The sequence below is a fragment of the Mobula hypostoma genome, chromosome 22 (genome assembly GCF_963921235.1).
Source record: "Mobula hypostoma chromosome 22, sMobHyp1.1, whole genome shotgun sequence".
NCBI classification, from domain to species: domain Eukaryota; kingdom Metazoa; phylum Chordata; class Chondrichthyes; order Myliobatiformes; family Myliobatidae; genus Mobula; species Mobula hypostoma.
This window is the reverse complement of record NC_086118.1, coordinates 54,739,191-54,760,878: the sequence shown is the minus strand read 5'-3', so window position 1 is coordinate 54,760,878 and position 21,688 is coordinate 54,739,191. Positions and strand designations below refer to the sequence as shown.

General features: G+C 40.9%; 1 protein-coding gene across 4 annotated transcripts in view; it reads right to left on the bottom strand.

Annotated features, from left to right (window-relative positions):
• Positions 1 to 21,688, bottom strand: part of cep112 (centrosomal protein 112) — a 553,075-nt gene that overhangs the window by 506,515 nt on the left and 24,872 nt on the right. For all 4 annotated transcript variants that reach the window (XM_063030627.1, XM_063030631.1, XM_063030630.1 and 1 more), the window contains exons 3-4: positions 17,715 to 17,905; positions 13,032 to 13,201 (exon numbers count right to left, since the gene is read on the bottom strand). In XM_063030627.1, the coding sequence (XP_062886697.1) occupies positions 13,032 to 13,201; positions 17,715 to 17,905 (361 nt within the window). The remainder of the gene's footprint in view (positions 1 to 13,031; positions 13,202 to 17,714; positions 17,906 to 21,688) is intronic.

The following is a 21,688-nucleotide window of genomic DNA, read 5'->3' as shown; positions in this document are numbered from 1 at the left end:
AAGAACATTCTGACTGGCTGCATCACTGTCTGGTATGAGAGGGCTACTGCACAAAATCAAAGTAAGTTGCAGAAACTTGTAAGATTAGTCAGCTCCATCATTTTTTACTAGCCTCCATAGTATCCAAGACATCTTCAAGGAGCGGTGCCTCAGGAGGGCACATCCATCATTAAGGACCCCCACCACCCAAGACATGCACTCTTCTCATCGTTACCATTGGGAAGGAGGTACAGAAGCTTTACCCTCAGCGATTCAGGAACAACTTCCCCCTGCCATCTGATTTCTAAATGAACATTGAGCTCAGGAACACTTCCTTTAATTTGTTTTTTTTGCACTACTTATTCTAGCTTAACTATTTAATATACACATATATACTTAATGTAACTCAGGTTTTTTTCTCTGCATTTATTTATCATGTACTTCATTGTACTGCTGCTGTAAAGTTAACAAATTTCACAACATATCCCAGTGATACTAAACCTGATTCTGAATCTCTCTGGTGCTTCCCACTCCCTCCCCTTTTTCTTCCCCATTTCCCAACAATGATTCCTCTCTCCCTGCCCCTTTCCCTCTTTCAGTCCACAATACAGACCCGTATCAGTATCAGGATCATCCCTCACATGTCCTGAAATTTGCTTTTTTTGCAGCAGTACAGTGCAATACATAAAATTACTACAGTTCTGTGCAATAGTCTTATGTAATATATACACACACATACACATGTATATACATACATACATATATTCACATATACATACACACAAATACACCCAAGACAGTACTGTATTTTGAGGAAATTATATTTTGACGGCAATAATTAACAGCAAAATTAATTAAACAGACAACACAAAGGAAATCAATTGAAGATTAACTTTAAAATAAATACTATTCTAGCCAAATATCTATGGTACTAAAAAAATCCCTAAATATATAGCACTAGCTCAGTTTCACTGTGCAGCCTGGTGAAATAGATAGTTGAAACTCATAACCAAGAGTAATGACTTCAAACTGAGCCCCAAAGAATAAAAATGTGAACCCCCCTGTAGCTTGCTAAATTTGCAAGCTTCAGACATACAACAGTCTAGTTTGCTTGCCTGACCCTAGGCTTAAACACATAATCATCAATAGTAAGAATGCCACCTGCTGATCTATGCTGTAAAAAAGAACTGATACATAAATAATTGACCAGATAATCAACCAAATCCCATGGGAATTAAAACATTGCAGACACTAGACACCTAAAATTTAAAAAAATACCAGAATCACTCAGAAGGTTAAATAACATAGCTTAAAGACCACATTTCAGAACTGGATAAAGAAAGAAAACAGTTTCAAGTTGCAAAGAGAATGGTAAAAGGATGGATAGGACAAAGAGCTGCCATGAAGCGAAGTTTCTGTGATCATCACAGCATTTCTGTGGCTGCAAATGAGACTCTAGGATGATATGTTGCCTCCCTGATGCTCTAGTCAAAACTGCCCTGCAGCAGCTGCATGACATTCCAAGGAGGGAGGGGATAGTACCAACAACATAGGGTGAAGGTTCAGTAACATGAATATAAGAAATTAGGGATGAAATTGAAAAGGAAGGAGGTTAAAATACAATCATTTCAGGATTACTTCCTGTGTCATGTGCTGGTGAGTATAAGACCAGAAGAACAGACCCGATGAATGTATAGCAGGAGAATTGGTTCAGGAGGGAGAAACTTCAATTCCTGACACACCTCGACTGGAAGGTGGGACCTGTAGAAGTGAAATAAATTACAACCTGTGGGACCAGAACCAATGCACTCATGGGTTCATTTGCTAATGCAGATGGGAATGATTAAATTGTAGGGGAATGGAAGCTTAACAAATAGAACTGAAAGACAGAAAATAAAAAGACAAAAACCGAAGGCATAGAGACCAAGAATGTGAAACAAATAGGGCAAAAGTGCAAGATGACTAAGAATGTTAAAAAAAAACAAGTCAAAAGACATTTCTACAATACACAGAATATTAATAACAAGACAAACTAATCATTCATGCAGGTAGATGTAAATAGGTAAGTTCAAAGTAAATTTTATTATCAAGGTATATATATGTCACCATATACAATCGTGAGATTCATTTTCTCGTGGGCATACTCAACAAATCTATAGAATAGTAACTATAACAGGATTAATGAAAGATAAACCAGAGTGCAGACAACAAAATGTGCAAATGCAAATATAAATAAATAGCAATAAATAACAAGAACATAAGGTAAAGAGATAAAGAGTCCTTAAAGTGAGATGATTGGCTCTAAGAACATTTCAATCTTACTTCCGGTAAGATGGTAGCGTATTCAGACACAGCAAACTCTCGGGCGCCAACCAAAGGTGTTTTATCCTTGTTAAATGTCTTTGTTACAATAGCAAGACAATGTCGGACTCCAAAAACTTCAGGTACTGCAAATCTACCCCATCGGTGAGCCGCTCATTGGCAGGGGTGCTGGACTGGGAGCAGACCACATTGCTGCCTGCTACAGAAAGGCATCAAAGGCATTGGAGTTGGTCCGCAAGGCAGCTTGCAGTGATTGTCTTGAATGGTTCACTTACAATCACAAGACCCTGTTGGATACTGATAATGTAAGATGCCCCAGGACGGCTTCCCTTGTTTGGTGGCTTTGTAGGAGTTTTGTTTTGTAGGGTAATCAAGCCCTGCCACAGCCGTTGAGCATCCTTCGTTGAATTTCCACTTCGCCCGTGAGATAGCTTTCTTGGTCTCCAGACCTGAATGCCTCTGACCTGACCCTCAGCAGATTTCAGATCTCATATTTCATCCTGGGCTTCTGATTAGGGAAGATTGTGAATGATTTAAGTGGAGACACAGTCAGCAACATGCTGTACTCAATCAGATCTCTAGATGAGTGTTCGAACATGGCTCGGTCCACTAACTCAGAGCAATCCCGTAATCACTCTTCTGCCTCCCGCGACCACCTCTTAGTTGTCTTAATTTCTGAAGCCTTGCATTTTAGATATTGTCTGTATGCAGGTAGTAGGAATACAGTCAAATGGTCCAATTTGTCAAAATACTGTCTAGGAAAGGAACAATAGGCAACCCTTATCATAGTGTAGCAGCGGTCATGTGTGTTGGGACCTCTGATGCTACCGGTTATATGCTGGTGATAATTGGGCAGGGTTTTCTTCATACAAGCCTGATTGAAGTTTCTGACTATTATTTGAATTGCATCAGGGTGGGCTGTTTCTTCTTTGGAAATGGCATCACCCAGCATCATGAGTGCTCAATTATAGACAGCCGTGATGTTATATACACTGCAGTCAGAACTGCCACATCAGAGCACCAACAAGAATTAACCATAAAACACACACCTCCTCCCTTTGCCTTACCCGAGTCCACAGTTCAAGACCATTCTGTAAATTGTGAATCCTTCTGGTCTGACTGCTGTATCCGGTACATCCCAAGATGACCAAGTTTCAATAAAACATATAATTGAGATGACTTTCATCTGCCTCTGATACAGCAGTCTTGCCCTCACATCCTCAGTTTTGTTCTCCAGTGACTCTACATTTGCCAAGATGATGCTGGGCTTAGAGGAGGCCCCATCCCTATGCACTTCAGTCTGGCTTGGATTCCTCCTCTCCTGCCATATGTTCGATCATAGCGATGAGCCTTAAAGGCACAGTGTATGACTGGCCCGGATTCTTCAGTCGATTCAAAGATCATTGAGGTGATTTAAAAATCCATTGTTTGGAGGAAAGTTACACTGAAGCAAAAGTGATTAAAAGTAAGTATATTCAAGAGGAATTTTGGAACAACTTTCTGCAGCCAGAAAAGTCACCCATAATCGCCAGCGCCACCTTGTTATGTCATCTTGTTTTGGCTACAGAAGCACAGCTGCACAACGATCAAGGATGGGAACTTATCATCCAGCTGTATCCAAAATTTAGGAAAGATAACAAAAAAAGAGAAAAAGGTTGGGACAGGACAGTTCATTTTAAAAAAAAGGAAATCAATAATGAGAAAAAATTATGATGTTAAATTTTTCAGTAGAGCAAAGAAATGCTGTGACAGAAAACATAGGTGGGGATTGTATATGTATCCCTATACAGAAGTGAATGGTATTAAATGGAAAATTAGAGATTTAGGCATTGATCATGAGACACAGGAGCAGAATTGGGTCATTTGGCCCATTGAGTCTGCCCTGCCATTCTATCAAAGCTGATTTACTATCGTTCTCAACCCCATTCTCCTGCCTTCTCCCCGTGACCTTTGATGCCCTTACTAATCAAGACTCTATCAAACTCTGCTTAAAAATACCCAAAGACTTGGCCGCCACTGCCATCTGTGGCAATGAATTCAATTCACCACCTTCTGGTTAAATAATTTCCACCTCATCTCTGTTCTAAAAGGACACACTTATATTCTGAGGCTGCGACTTCTGGTCCTACTGTTGAAAACATCCTCCCTATATCCACTCTATTTAGGCCTTTCAATATTCAATACGTTTCAATGAGCTCCCCCCTCATTCTTCTGAACTCCAGCGAGCACAGGTCCAGGGGATTCAACTATAAGTATAGGTGATTTTAATCTATATATTGTTTGGGCAAAACAAATTCAAAATTAAAGGTGAAATTCCAGTAACAAGTTTGTGATGTTGAACTAGTATGATGAGAAACCAACTCAAGAACAAAGTTATCCTAGACCAAGTATGTACTATAAATTAATCCCTTCTCATATATAATATTACAGTATGGGGTCCCTTGGGGAAAATCAAGCATAACATAACAGAATTCTTCATTTAAGGTGGAAAGCAAGAGATTAATTCTGAGACCAGGGTCCTGAATTCAAATAAAGCAAAGCATGAAGGTATGAAGCCACAAGTTGGCTATGATAGATTGAGATAATTTACTTTGAGTACTGGCACTGGAGAATCGATGGTTAGTATTCATGGAGAGCATAGATGAATGACAGGAATTGTTCATTGCTGTCTACTGCAAAAATAAAATGGTAAGCTTAACTGTGGCTTACAAAGGAAATTAAAAACAGCATTAGATCCACAGAAGAGAAATATAAAGTAGACAGAAAAAGCATCAAACCTAACCACTGGGAGTAAGTCAGCAGAGGACAATAAAAAGGGTCGATTAAGTTGGTAAAACAAGAGTATGAAAATGAGCTCAAAAAAAATACAAAAAGTGCAAAACTGATGAGAAATAGATTGGTAAAATCAAATGTCGGCCCCTTACAGTAGAACTATGGAAATTTGTGATGGAAAACAAAGGGACAAACAGACCACAAAGGATTAGTTCCTATGACAAGTGCAAGGTAATGTAGAAACATGAGAATGGAACCAATCAATGTACGGTTGAAGAAATGGTGCAGGGGAGACGGATTTAGAACGCTGGGTCATTGGGACCATTGTGGGCATTGTAGGACCTCCACAAGCAGAGATGTGACCAGAATCAGTGTATTTGCAAGTATATATGGAATGATTTATACTGGAATAGCAGAAAAACTGGAACCCAAGTGTGAGGCAATGTAAAAGAAAATAAAGATACAAACAAAAAACAGATCTAAAAAGAAAGAAACGTTCAGTAAACACACACAATCACAAACAAGACAAAATCTGCAGATGTTGGAATTTTAAGTAACACACACACAAGCTGCTTGAGGAACTCAGCAGGCCAAGCAGCATCTATGGAAAGAGTACAGTTGACATTGCAGGCCAAGACCCTTCAGTAAATCTGTCACAGACAGAAGTTGACTTGCTCAGAAGATATTTAACAAATTTCCACGCTCATCAAACATTTACACAAAGAAAAACTGCCTTTAAATGAGATTAACTTGATAAATAGTTGACAATTTACACTGAGCATTCCCTTGATCCTTTAAGTAAATTACTGACTTGCTGGAATAGTTGCACATTTATTGACCAAATCAAGAGCAAGTGAGAAAGGTATCAAATATGCTTCAACTAATGCTTGCAAGTTCTGTCCTCATTAATTTCCATGTGTGTAACATAACAATCCCTATCAATAAATATCAGACTTCACCCTCGAGACTGGACAATAAAGGAAACTACTCACAAAATACTAAAATTTTGTTCTAGATTGCTGTACTCAATAAGCAATTCAATGTGTGTGACATCTCATCGCAATGCAAAGACTATGTAAAACAGTACAGTAAAATCATGTATTCCAAACCATACTAAAAGAAACATCTACTCCTTACCCATTATTTGCCCATGTACCTTTTGTTACCAATTACATCTCCTCAGCAGAAAATATTGCCCTCTACTGTATTACATTTCAAAGATACTCTCCAAAATAGTTACTGATCCAAAATGGACTTGTCAGGAAGTAAGGTTTTGACTCAAAAGATTAACAATTCCTTTCCTCATAAAGATGCTGTTGGACCCTTCTGAGTTCTTCCAGTAAATTGCTCTATATTTCAGTATCTGCAGTCTCTCAAATCTATGGATAGTAAGCATTTGAAAAGCATAACACTGAAGATGTCAGAATTTTGAAAAAACAAAAAAATCCTGGAGAAACTCAGCAAGTTAGGCAGCATTTGTGGAGAGTGAAATTAAGTTCATGCTTCTAATCAATAAGAACTCACTATTCATGCCTTTTGCATGAGAGAAGTGATAGCTATGTTAATTCATCAGCAGCATATATCTATTCAGTTCACAATGGTGATGCTGAAACTCTAGTTGCCTGTGATATTAATTTTGCATTGCAATCACACCTTTCCATTTTTGGTTTTCTTACTGTTCCAACAGAGCAATCCAAAGAAAAGGCAAAAAAATGGAAAGAAGGTGGGATGACTAGAAGACCATAAATCCATACATCATTTTTGTAAACCTGCTTTGAACCCTCTCCAACATCAGCATATCCTTTCTTAAATGAGCCCAAAACTGCTCACAGTACTCCACGAGGCCTCACCAATGTCTCATAAATCCATAACATTACATCCTTGCTTTTATATTCTAGTTCTCTCGAAATAAATGTTAACATTGCATTTCTCTTCCTCATCAATGACTCAACCTTCAAATTAACAATTGACAAGATTGAGTCAAGATTCACTATGAAAAGCACACATGACTTGCGGTGAGGGTTGCATACCATCGCTGACTTCAAAGCCAAACATAGTGGTGTTGCCAGCATCATGGCCTCTCTCCCAGATGAGCTCAATGACTTTTATACTCATTTCAATGTACTAACTTTGAGCCTCTGAGGAAAGCCACCGCTACAACCTGCGACCTGGTCAACTCTGAAGCTGAGGTATGCAAATGTTTCCAATGAGTGGACAGTCACAAGCCTGCAGGATTGGATGGCATCCCAGGGCGAGTACTCAGGATGTGCACAGCACAACTGGCAGGTGTGTTTATTGACATTTTTAATCTCTCCCTCTCCCAGTGTAGAGTGCCCTCCTGCTTCAAATTATCCACCATTGTCCCTGTATCAAAAAGGACCAAGGTAGCATGCCTGAACGACTGGTGTTCTGTTGTGCTCACCTCAGTAATAAGCAAATGCTTCGAGAGGCTGGTCATGGACTACATCTAAAGCATGCTACCACCGAAACTGGACCCCCTACGATTCACCTACCGACATAGCCGATCAACAAACAACGCAACAGCCACTGCTATACTTATCATCCTTACACATCTGGAGAAGAAGGATGCTTATGTGAGAATTCTATTCTTGGACTACAGTTCAGCATTCAACACACAATTCCATTCAGGATCGACAGGAAACTCAGAGACCTCAGCCTTGACCCTGCCTTGTGCAGCTGGATTATGGACTTCTGTCAGATCGCCGGTAGGTGGTTAAAATGGGCTCCCTCACCTCCACCTCTCTGACTCTCAACACAGGAGCCCCTCTGGGCTGTGTACTGTCTCCTCCTTTACTCCCTTATACCCGTGACTGTCTCGCTACTCACAGCTCTAATCTGTTAATTAAATTTGCCAACAACACTACATTGATTGGCCAAATCTCAAACAATAACGAGGTGACCTACAGGGAATAAGTCATCTCTCTGACACAATGGTGTCAAGAAAACAACCTCAAAATCGCAAAAACAAAGGAGGTGGATGTGGATTCCAGGAGGACTGGAGATGAGCTAACCCCTATTGAGATCAATGGATCTGGGGTGAGAGGAGAAACAACCTTAAGTTCCTCAGCATCCACGTTACCGAGGACCTCACATGGTCTGCACACACCAGCTGTGTGGTGAAAAAGGCACTTTGTTAGTTGCCTTCTGTTGGTTTATAAAAGCTTCCCAATCCTCTATCTTCTCACTAATTTTTACTTTATTGTACACCCTTTTTTTGGCTTTTATGCTGGCTTTGACTTCTCTTGTCAGGCATGATTGTATCATCATACCTTCAGAACATCTTTTCTTTGGGATGCATCTATCCTGCACTTCCAAATTGCTTCCAGAAACTCCAGCCATTGCTCTCTGCCGTCATCCCTACTACTGTCCCCTTCCAATGCCTCTTCTCTCATGCCTCTGTAATTCCCTTTCCTCCACTGTAATACTGATGCATGTGACTTTAGCATGTCTCCTTTTCAAATTGCAGTGTGAGTTCCATCATATTATGAGCTACTCTAAAAAGATATCCTGTAGGTATTCTACAAATTCCACTGCTTAAGATTCAGTAGAAACCTGATTTTCCCAATCTACCTGCATATTGAAGTCCCCCATGATCATCATAACACTGACATGCATTTTTTCTCTCTCCGGTTGTAATTTGTAGCCCACATTTTTGCTATTGTTCAGAGGCCTCCCATCAGGGCCTTTTTACCCTTGCAGTTTCTTGGCTCTACCCAATCTAGTGTCACCTCTTTCTAAGGATTTGATTTCATTTTTTACCAACAGAGAAATCCCACCCTCTCTGCCTACCCTTTCAATATGATGTGTATCTTTAGACATTAAGCTCCCAGCTGTAATCTTCTTTCAGCCACAATTCAGTGATGCCCACAGTCATACATGCCAATCTGTAACTGTGTAACAAGTTCATCCATTTTATTCCATATACTGCGAACATCTAAATATAACACCTTCTGTCCTGTATTCATCACCCTTTCCAATCTTGTCCCCCTTTTACACTGCATCCCATTGGCCGCAATTTTGCCCTACATCAGCCTCTCCTTGCTACACACTGCCTCTGTTTGTAAACCAACTAACTGCCCCATCCTCAGACCGATCACTCTGATCCCTTGAATTAAATTGACTTTATTTCTTATATCCTTCACATACATGAGGAGTAAAAATCTTTACATTACATCTCCGTCTGAATGTGCAATGTGCAATTTAGATGTGACTCTCAGTTCGGCTCGCAGCTTATACTAGGGAAAGACAGCCTTTGGCCCGGCCAAACTTGAGAAATTTTGTTTGGGTGTCAGTAACTCCAGTTGAACTCTGTCTTTTTGTGTTTTCACCCCAGCTGTCAGTCTGTGGTTTTGTATTGCTATGTGCTCCTGCTCTGCTCCGGCTCCTGTATTACTGAGTACTCCGTCTCTCATCTGTTTCTCACTATTACCTGTATTGCTGCCACCTGTGTCTGATTGTGCTCCACCTCTCATCTTCTTCTCTGTTTATTGCTCAGTGTATTTCAGTCCTGTGTTTTCACCTGTTTGTTGCCAGATTGTGCCAGTGAATTTTCCTGAGCCTTTCCAGCATTCGTATCTGTACTTTGTTTGTCTGAATATCAACTCTGCCTATTTCCCAATTCTGGTTTTTGGATTTCTCTGGATGTTTTGATCTATCCTGAACTTTGACGCCAACTTTGTTTGCACCTCGGGATTTGTTACTCAACTAATATCACTGTGTGCACAGTGCTGAGTCTGTGATTGGATCCCTGCTCCAGCGTCCTGACATTGGGTGGATTCTGTGTGATGTGTTCCCGTTACAAATCAGTACCACGAAATAACAAACAGTATACAATATGCAATTAAACGATTGAGCTTTATATTTCTTAATTTGACTATAGGGTTAGTAAAGAAACAACCTAAAAAAGGGTCCATTCTCAAAAAACAGTCTCTTTCACAATGCTGGAGCTCACTTTTTTCCCCTCTGTCGTTCTCAATCGATTTTCTCCCTAGACGTCAACTCCCGACCCCATTCCAAGTCCACTTCAGCCTGTTGTCTACAACTTCCCCGTTCTGGTATCTTCTCTCTTCATCTTCCGCCGAACAAAAGACCACAAAATCACTTCTCTCAGACCCGCAGGAAAGAACAACCTGCTTCTCATTGGATGGCACACATCCCAAAACCCCCATTATCTCTAGTCATAACCCAAACATTGCTGCTAGAGAGAAACCATTACATTAGCAGTGAAATATTACAGTACATTACATATAGTAGTTTGTAATAAATAGTATGTGCAACAGAACAGTCAATATAGCATAGAAATACAATTATATCAGTGTGAATTAATCAGTCTGATAGCCTGGTGGAAGAAGCTGCCCCTGAGCCTGTTGGTCCTGGCTTTTATGCTGCGGTACCACTTCCCAGATGGTAGCAGCTGGAACAGTTTATGGTTGGGGTGACTTGGGTCCCCGATGATCCTCTGGGCCCTTCTTACACACCTGCCTCTGTAGATGTCCTGAATAGTGGGAAGTTCACTTCTACAGATGCACTGGGCTGTCCACACCACTCTCTGTAGAGTCCTGCGATTGAAAGCAGTACAGTTCCCATACCAGACAGTGATGCAGCCAGTCAGGATGCTCTCAATTGTGCCCCTGTAGAAAGTCCTTAGGATTTGGGGACTCATGGCAAACTTCTTCAACCGTCTGTGTTGAAAAAGGCACTGTTGTGCTTTTTTCATCACACAGTCGGTATGTACAGACCACATGAGATCCTCAGTGATGTGTATGCCAAGGAACTTAAAGCTGTTCATCCTCTCAACCCCAGATCCATTGATGTCAATAGGGGTTAGCCTTTCTCCATTCCCCTTGTGGTCCACTACCAACTCCTTTGTTTTTGTGACATTGAGGTAAAGGTTGTTTTCTCGACACCACTGTGTCAGGGTGACGACTCCTTCTCTGTGGCAGATCATTCCCTAGATTTACTACTCTCTGGCTTACAAAATTCCTCCTTACCTCAGTTCTAAAGGGTCACCCCTCAATTTTGAGGCTGTGCCCTTAGTTCTGGATACCCCCACCACAGGGAACATCCTCTCCACATCCACCCAATCTAGTCCTTTTAACATTTGGTAGGTTTCAATAAGATCCCCATGCATTCTTCTAAATTCCAGTGAGTACTGGTCCAAAGCTGCCAAACACTCCTCAAATGTTAACCCCTTCATTCCTCAAATCATCCTTGTGAATCTCCTCTGGACTCTCTCCAATGACAACACATCCTCTCTGAGATATGGGGCCCAAAACTGTTGATGATACTCCAAGTGCGGCCTAACTAGTGTCTTTTTCAAGACTCAGCATTATCTCCTTGTCTTTATATTCTATATCTCTTGAAATAAATGCCAACATTGCATTTGCCTTCTTTACCACAGACTCAACCTGTAAATTAACCTTCTGGGAGTCTTGCACAAGGACTCCTAAAGTACCTCGGTACCTCTGATGTTTAAACCTTCTTCCCATTTAGGTAATAGTCTGCACTATTGTTCTTTTTACCAAAATGCATTATCATACATTTCCTGACACTATATTCCATCTGCCACTTTTTTGCCCATTCTTCCAATTTGTCTAAGCCCTGCTGCAATCACATTGCTTCTTCAGCAAAACTTAGCCCTCCACCTATCTTCATATCATCTGCAAACATTCCATTATCTAAATCACTAACAAACAATGTGAAAAGTAGCAGTACCAATATTGAACCAAGAGACACCACTAGTCACCGGCAGTCAACCAGAAAAGGCCCCTTTTATTCCCACTCGCTGCCTCCTGCCTGTCAGCCATTCCGCTATGTCATGAAAGACACTTGCACATTGCTCTGAACGTATGGTACAGAGCATTCTGACAAACTGCATCAAACCCTGGAAGGTAGACTCCATTACACAGGATCAACAGAGGCTGTACCGGGCTTATACAAGTGCCTGAAGACTCACCTTCAGTGATTCAGGAACAGCTTCTTACCCTCCACCATCAGACCTCTGTATTGTCAATGATCCCACAAACACAACCTCATCTTTACTTATGTCTTTTGCAGTTAGTGTAGTTTTATATCTTTCTCATGTAGTGCTGTCACAAACCAACAAATTTCATTTAAGTTAGTGATAATAAATCTGATTCAGATTAGTCCTTCCCTTCGTTCTCTTTTACCCCTCACTGTCTCCACAAATTGAAATAAACTTGCTTCCTCATTTTTCCAGCTCTGATGGAAGCTCACTTCACTGAAATGTTAACTCTACCTGTCTCTACAGATGTTGCTTAATCTGTTGTGCATCTTTACCACCTTCTATTTTTATCTTGGATGTTCCGCATGTCTACACCTTGACAAGAAATTTCAGTAGGCTTTGTCACTACAGCTGTTGATTATCCAGTTACAATATTCCAACAGTTTTTATTAAATAACAGTCTAGATCAAGTCCACTGTAATGAAGCATAATACTACTAGGATTATCTAATTCAGTGAGTACTGGAACATCAATCCAAGACCTTCCTGTCCGAAGTTACTGAAAAGCTCATTATCAAAGTCTTTAAACTAATTTTGGCTATCAATGTTTCATATTAGGATACATCACAAAAATATAACTTTAAGATTCAAAATTGTTTATTTCATTCTTCAGTTCACAAGTGTAAAGGAGAATGAAATGATCATTATTCCCGATCTGACACTGCATTAAATTGTAGCTATGCAGCATATACTGAACAGACTAATGTAAATCTTGAGTTCTAAACCTGGGCAAATTTTTCATTGAAAACAAACTTTCATTTGAAATTACTTCATTGAAGCAACAAATATGAGTGTAACCAGAACCAACCTAAAGGTACAATCTTCTTCTTAATTCTGAACAAATGTTAGACAAGTGGCACAACCAAGATGATAACAGATGACATAAAATAGTTGCTGTTAAAAGAAACACTAACCTGTGAGCACCTCGTGGAAAATCAAGAGATGCATCATCTTTAGAGCTGGTTCTCCAGGACTTACTGGATTTTGAATCACCTGCACCGAGCTCACCCGTTACCCACTCTGGTATTCCCTCAACAGTGTTTTCAGGTGGCTTTGCAAAGCTGGGTTCATCAAAGTAGATGGACTGCAATTCATAAAAGAAAAAAAAACTAAGAAATTGATTTACTGAAACTTCTATTTCCAAGAGATAAAGATTATAACCTTTTATTTGCCAGTAAATTCCAATCTCTGGGCTAATATCAATCTTCAAATGATTCTAAAGTGTATTTTTCCTCTATAAATCTGACAAAATATAGGATGTTCATAAAATATTACAGTTCATAAAGCATATTCTTCAAGAGAGTGAACCTTCGTAAGGTACCAGGCCCTGAGATGTACCTAGCAGGGTACTGAAAACATGTGCATAACATCTGGTGGGAGTGCTCAAGGGCATCTTCAATCTATCATTCTTGCAGTCAAATGCTCCCACCTGCTTCTAAAGGACATCAAAGGTGTCCAACAGCAGAGTGAGCTGCTTCAACAACTATCACCTGGTAGCACTCATATCTACTGTGATGAAGTGCTTTGAGAGTTTGATCATGACTAGAAATTGTAGTGGGTAGACCTGGACCCACTACAATTTACTTAGCACCACAACTGGCCTACAGCAGACACAATCTCACTGGTTCTCCACTTGGCCTTGAACCACCTGGAGAACAGTAATACCTACGTCAGGCTGCAGCTTATTAATTACAGCTCAGTGTTCAACAACATTAAGCTCTCAGTACTATTCAACAAGCTTCAAACCTGGGCTTCTGTACCTTCACGCCCCCCCAACCCCCCCCCCCAGTTGGATTCCTGACTTCCTCACTGAGTATGGATTGGGGGTGACATTTCCTCCTTGTTGAAAATCAACACAGGCATACCTCAAGGATGCATGCTTAGCCCACTGCTGTACTCTCTTTACACTCAGGACTGCGTGGCTAGACACAGCTCAAACACCATCTGTGAATTCGCCAATGACACCACCGCTGTTAGCAGAATTTCAGATAGCAACAAGGAAGCATTCAAAAGCAACATAGGTTGGCCAGTCAATTGATCTCATAACAACATTGCACATGATGGTGAACTTTAGGAAAGGGAAGTTAGGAGTACACACCCCTATCCTCATCAAGGAATCAGCAGTGGAAGGTGTGGCTTTCTGAAGTTCCTGGATGTCAACATCTCAGAGGATCTATCCAAGACCCACCACATTGATGCAATCATGATAAAGTAATGCAGCAGTTACCCTTCATTAAGAATTTGAGGAGATTGAGTATGTAATCAAAAATTCTGGCAAAAATTTCTGCAGATGTAATGTGGAGAGCATTCTGAATGGTTGCATCACCATTTGGTACGGAGGCGCACAGGATCATTAAAGAATTCCGAGAGTTGTAGATTCAGCCAGCTCCAACATGAGTACAAGCCTTCCCATCATCAAAGATATCTGCAGAAGGCAGCGCCTTAAGAAGGTAGCATCGATTATTAAGGACCCTCACCATCCAGCACATGCCCTCTTCTCATTACTATCACCAGGAAGTACAAGAGCCTGAAGACACACACTCAACATTTCAGGAGCAGCATCTTCCTCCTCTACTAACAGATTTCTGAAAAGTGCACGAACTCATGAATACTACCTCGCTATTCCTCTTTTGAACTATTCATTTATTTTTCCTGTAACATAGCATTTTGTTATGGCTGCACTATACCGCAACCACAAAACAAAAAATTTCATGACTAATGTCAGTACCAATAAACCTGATTCTGCCCTTTAATGTCCAAAAACAGAGATCATTCTTCAATCTTGCTTCCTCTCGCTTATAGGTAAGTTGCTTGCACTTGTGCATTTGTCATTTGATGCATTGCCACTCAATATTGAAAAGTAAGGTGTGCGTGACCTTGAATTTCCTAGGCAGAACAACCAACAACCCCAACTACTGCAATGGGGTGAGATGCTAATTTCTGCTCCCTATAAACAATTTCTAATCTTGCATGAAAACAACTGGATCATGGTAAAACAACTTCCAGCAGGTGGTACAAAAATGTAGCATATTAACCACAAGTACAAGAAAATCTGCAGATGCTGGAGAAAATGTGGGAAGAACTCAGCAGGCCAGGCAGCATCTATGCAAAAGAGTTAACAGTCGACATTTCGGGCTGAGACCCTTCCTCAGAACTGGAAAGGAAAGGGAGATGTCAGAGTAAGAACGTGGTAGGGAGGGAAGATATACAAGGTAGCAGGTGATGGGTGAAATCAGAAAGGGGAGGGGTGAAGTGAAGAGCTGGGGAGTTGATTGGTGAAAGAGATAAAAGGGCTAGAGGAGGGGGAATCTGATAGGAGAGGATAGAAGACCATGGAAAAAAGGGAAGGGGGAGGATCATCAGAGGGAGGTTATGGGCAGTTAAGGAGATGAGAGAGGGAAACAGGAATGGGGAACAGTGAAGAAAGGGCCAAAGAGCAATTACCAGAAGTTTGAGAAATTGGTGTTCATGCTACCCAGATGGAATAAAAGGTGTTGTTCCTCCAACTTGAGTGGCCTCATCAAGCAGTAGAGAAGGCCATGGATGGACATGTCAGAATAGGAATGGGAAGTGGAATTGAATAGGTGGCTACGGGGGATCCCGCTTTTTCTGGTGGACGGAGATATATTAACCACATACCATTTTGGCGGGAGAACCTCTGAGGAATGGCAAAGGAATCAAATGATGTGGGACAAGTATTATAAACAATATATTTTAATAATTTTAGGACAAGAATATAAATTTCCAGAGAACTAGGAGATAAAAAAAGGAAAAAAAAACAGAGGGCAGAGCTTAGGATGATGGCGCTTAATGACAACTCTTTTGCTTGCATCTTCAGAAACAGCTCTATTTCTATCTTTAATATCTCTTTTTTTTCCTTTTCAGGGTTCTTTTGAACATGCTGACTTGGAGTTACACACTGACTTCGTTTCTTTGCGGGAATGGGGCCCGCTCTCAGGGCCTCACAACCAGCTAGTTTTCGAAATGCTGAGGACGTGGCCTGAAAGACTAGCGTGCCTTCAGGGTGCCGGATTTTCGTGGCTGTGGAGACAGGTGGATTCGAGGTCAGTGCCGCCGCAGAAAACTGGTGTGTCGTGGGAGTACATGGAAGATTGAAAGCAGCGTGCTGGCTGTGTGCCCAGAGAGCCAAGATCTTTGGGCACAGAGCTCAGAAAAAGCGACGCAGCAGACTTTTAACACCATAAATTGGCAAGTTGTTTTGTTTTGTCTCCCCTCTCGCTGTGAAACGGGAACACCTCTTTTTTCCCTTATTAGGAAGAGAGAGAGCCTGTGGTATGTCGAATGACCAGGTGAATAAGTAGTCATTAGAGTACACCAAGTCTGTGTCTTTATTGCTGCTTTGCTGCATGCTTGAGTGCTTGGTGGAGGGTGCAGATGTTTTTTAGCTGGTGGGGGAGCAGGCGGTCGGCGCTTTGCTGCTGCTTATGTGTGGGAGGGGGGAGGTGGAGGAGAAAGGCAACATACAACATGCTGGAGGAACTCAGCAGGTCGGGCAGCATCCATGGAAACGATGAGTAGACGTTTCAGGCCGGAACCCTTCATCAGGACTGTAGAGGGAAAGGGCAGAGGCCCTATAAAGAAGGTAGGGGGAGGGTGGGAAGGAGAAGGCTGGTAGATTCCAGGTGAAAAACCAGTAAGGTGGGGGGTTTTGGGGTTCTAACATTTAACTGGCATTCATTATTTGGGGCACTCCTCTGTTTTTGTGGATGTTTACAAAGAAAAAGAATTTCAGGATGTATATTGTATACATTTCTCTGAAATTAAATGTACCTATTGAAACCTATTGAAAACTGCCAAATCCAGAGGAGGGGTGAAATCTGGACAGCATTCAAATATGTCACCTTCACCTCTTTTTTTAAAACCTAACCACGATGATGATTTAAACCAGGAGTTCCCAACCTTGGGTCCATGAACCCCTTGCTTAATGGTATTGCTTCACAAGTAGCATAAAATGTTTGGAAACTCCTGATTAAAGTAGACACAGCAGATATAGAAGACCGCACTGGGAAGGCTTCATATATTCAGGTTTATATAACCTCTGCACATAAAGGCAATTAGGGAAATGTGTCAATGTACATACAATGTATATGATGACATTTGACTCTGCGTACAAGCAAAGCTGTGGTATTTAGCAGTTTTCAGCAAAATGGATAAAATAGAGCAGGTTTAGCATCACTTGTTTTTCTTAACTTGGAGTTTTGGAATTATTGGTCCATTTACACTGCAGCAAGACAGTAAAGTCAAAAACCATCCACAGGATCAAACAGATCCCTACTTGATGTAAATGACATGGGCATACAAACAAATTGTACATACACATCACCCCCAGGATAAAGGAGTGAGTAAAGGTGTCATGCCTAAAATTCAGCTCAGGCTCCAAAAGAGCTTCTCAAGATTATTAGGCCAACATTATTTGTAAATTCATTAATAACCTGCACATTAATACAATAGTAAGGGCAACAGTGACATCTAAAGAAAATATTATTAACTGCATAACTTCACAAAATCATATAGAGAAATATTGGAATATCATAAATATTGGAATTATTGTATTTATTTTGTTCAACACTTCATACCATGTAAGAAGGCAGTGTTTTAAGAGATCCAGGTTCTGGCCTTTGTGTGAATGGCCCTTCAAGGACTCCCCGTCTGAGCATGTGTAGTAGAAGCTTGGCATACATGTTACGATTTTTCCGCCCCATGATTCCTGCTCCAGCTCCAGATGGATCGCACAATTTCTTAATCCATAATGCACATCTCTGCCGCTCTATAGCATACAGACAGAATTTTCAAAAATGACAATTATTCCTAATAACATAGCAGCAGAGATAGAGACGCTACAGCAGGAAAATGCGTAGATTAAATCCTTTACTGGAGTATATGGAAAGTACTACTGGAAAATAACTTGGAGATATGTAAAATAAGCACTGCAAACATGCCGTGACAGCAGAAAGAAACTAAGAGATATTTAGAGCTTCTAATATTGCAGTCCTGTACAATCAATGCTCTTAGACCAGAAACTCAAACTACAACTGAATTCAGATTTCATCAGCAGTATTCCAAAGCTCAAGATATTAAATTAGAATGAAATTCTTCACAGAACATAAAACTCAAACCATGATATTGGAGCTACAGCAGGATAACCTTCGGCTCATACAGGAAAATGAGGAGGTGATAGATTCGAGGCAGTCACCCCTAAGTTGCAGGAGGAAGATACCTGGGTGGCTTTCAGGAGAGAGAAAAGGAATAGGCAGCCAGTGCAGACTACCCCTGTGGCCATTCCCCTCAATAATATGTGTACCATTCTGGATGGTGTTGTGGGGGGTCGGGGGGGGGAGAATAACCTACCTGGGGAAAACTGCAGTGACCTGATCTCAACACTGAGTTTATCTCTGTGGCTCAGAAGGGGGTGGGGGATAAGAGGAGTGTATTAGTGATAGGGGATTCTATAATTTAGAGGAGCAGAAAGCAAGTTCTGTGGACATGGAAGAGATAACCAGATGGCATGTTGCCTCCCAGGTGCCAGGATCAGGGATGTCTCGGATTGCATCCAAGGTATTCTAAAGGAGCAAGATGAACAACCAGGGATTCTGAAGAGAAAATATAGTGAGTTAGCTAAAAGCTGTAAAGCAAGACCTCCAGGGTAATAATCTCAGGATTGCTGCCTGTGCCAAGCACCACTGAGGGTAAGAATAGGATGATTTAGCAGATGAACTTGCGCAGGACAGGTTCCCGGATTTCTGGATTATTGGAATCTCTTCCGGGGAAAGTATAACCTGTACGAAAAGGATGGGTTGCAGCTAAACCCAAAAGCGACCAATATCCTTGCACACAGGTTTGCTAGAGCTGTTGAAGAAGGTTTAAACTAATATAGCAGCAGGACGGGACCACAGTGATAGAGAAAAGGATCAAGCAGATGGTATAAAGTAGATTCAGTATGTAGTAACACTGAGGAAGGACAGGCAGGTAATAGGGCAAAAATGTAGTCAAAGGAGAAGTTAAAAGTGTAACAAAGGGCAAAAACCAAAAAGGGTGATGAATACAGACTAAGGGCATTATATCTGAATGCACGCAATATACTGAATAAGGTAAATGAACTTGTAGTGCTGTTAGAAATTGGCAGATATGACGTTGGGGGCCTCACTAAGTCATGGCTGAAAGAAGATCACAGTTGGGAGCTTAACATCCAAGGATACACACTGTATCGAAAGGATTGGAAGGTAGGCAGAGGGGATGGGGTGGCTCTGATTGTAAAATATGAAATCAAATTGTTAGAAAGAGGTGACACAGGATTGGAAGATGTAGAGTCCTTGTGGGTAGAGTTTTGAAACTGTAAGAGTGAAAAGACTCTGATGGAAGTTATATACAGGCCCCAAACAGTACCCATGATGAGAGATACAAATTACAATAGGAAATAGAAAAGGCACATGAAAAGAGCAACGTTACGAAAGTCATGGGGAATTTCAGTTTGCAGGGAGATTGGGATAATCAAGTTGATGCTGGATAGAACAGCTTGTGGTTGAGCAAATTTGCACAGCAATTCTGCATTGGGTGTTGTGTAATGAGCCAGATTTGATTAGGGAATTTTAGTTAAAGGAATCCTTGCGAGACAGTGATCATGATATTATAGAATTCACCCTGCAGTTTGACAGGAAGAAGCTAAAAATCGGAAGTATAAGTATTAAAGTGGAGTAAAGGGAATGATAGAGGCATGAGAGAACAGCTGGCCAAAGTGGATTGGAAGGGGACACTATCAGGGATTATAACAGAACAGCAATGGCTGGTGTTCCTGGGGGAGATTTGGAAGGCACAGGAAAGATAAAGCCCAAAGATGAAGAAGTATTTTAAAGGGAGGATGCGGCAAACATGGCTGACAAGGGAAGTCAAAGACAGCATGAAAGAAGAACAATGGGCATATAATACAGCAATAATTAGTGAGAAGTTAGAGGGTTGGGAAGCATTTAAAAACTTATAGAAGGCAACTAAAAAAGCCATAAAGAGAGAAAAGATGAAATATGAAGGCAAGCTAGCCAATAACATAAAAGAAAATACAAAAAGTTCTTCAGACATATAAAGAGTAGAAGACAGATGAGTGTGGATATCGGATCACTGGACATTGATGCTGGAGGGTTAGTAATGGGGTACAAAGAAAATGCAGACAAACTTAATAAGTATTTCTTATCAGCCTTCACTGTGGAAGACACTTGCAGAATGCTAGAAATGCAGGAGTGTTGGAGTAGAAGTAAATGTCTTTGCTATTGTTAAGGAGAAGGTGCTTGGGAAGCTGGAAAGTCTGAAGGTACATAAGTCACCTGGACAAGATAGATTACACCCCAGGACTCTGAAAGAGGTAGCTGAATTGTGGAGGTATTTGTAATAGTCTTTCAAGAATCACTAGATTTTGGAATGGTTCCAGAGAACTAGAAAATAGCAAATGCCACTCCACTCTTTAAGAAGGAAGGGATGTAGAAGAAAGGAAATGATGACTTCATTGGTTAGAAAAATAGTGGCTTCTATAATTAACACTGAGGTTTCAGGGTACTTGGAGGCACATGACAAAATAGACCAAAGTCAGCATGGTTTCCTTCAGGTGAAATCTTGCCTGACAAATCTCAAAGTTCAAAGTAAATTTATTATCAAGGTACATATACATCTCCATATAGAACCCTAAGATTCATTTTCTTTTGAACATACTCAATAAATCCATAACAGAATAATAACCATAATAGACTCAATGATAAAGACCGCACTAACTTGGGTGTTCAGCCTATGTGCAAAAGACACAAACTGTGCAAATTCAAAAAGAAATGAATAATAATAATAATAATAAAAATAAGCAACAAATATCAAGAACATGAGATGAAGAGCCCTTGAAAGTGAGTCCACAGGATGTAGGAACATTTCAATGATGGGGCAAGTGAAGTGAAGTATTCCCTTTGTTTCAAGGTTGAGGGGTAATAACTGTTCCTGAACCTGGTGGTGTGGGACCTGATGGTTGAGGGGTGATAACTGTTCCTGAACCTGGTGGTGTGGGACCTGATGGATGAGGGGTAATAACTGTTCCTGAACCTGGTGATGTAAGTTCTGAGGCTCCTGTACCTTCTTCCTGATGGCAGCAGCAAGAAGAAAGCATGTCCCGGGTGATGGGGGTCACCGATGATGGATGCTGCTTTCCTGCAACAATGTTTCGCGTAGATGTGCTCAATGATGGGGAGGGTTTTACCTGTGATGGACTGGGCTATATCCAACAAAATTCTTTGAGGAAATGACAGGCAGAATAGACAAAGTGGATTTTGTTGTCTTGGATTTTCAAAAAAACCTTTGACAAGGTGCCACATATAGACTGGTTAACAAGATAAGACCCCATGATGCTACAGGAAAGATACTCACATAGATAGAAGAGTGACTGATTGGCAGGAGGCAGAGTCAGAATTAAGGGGGCCTATTCCAGTTGGCTGCCGGTGACTAGTGGTGTTCCACAGGGGATTGTATTGGGATCACTTATTTTTCCACATTATATGTCAATGATTTGGATGATGGAATTTTTGGC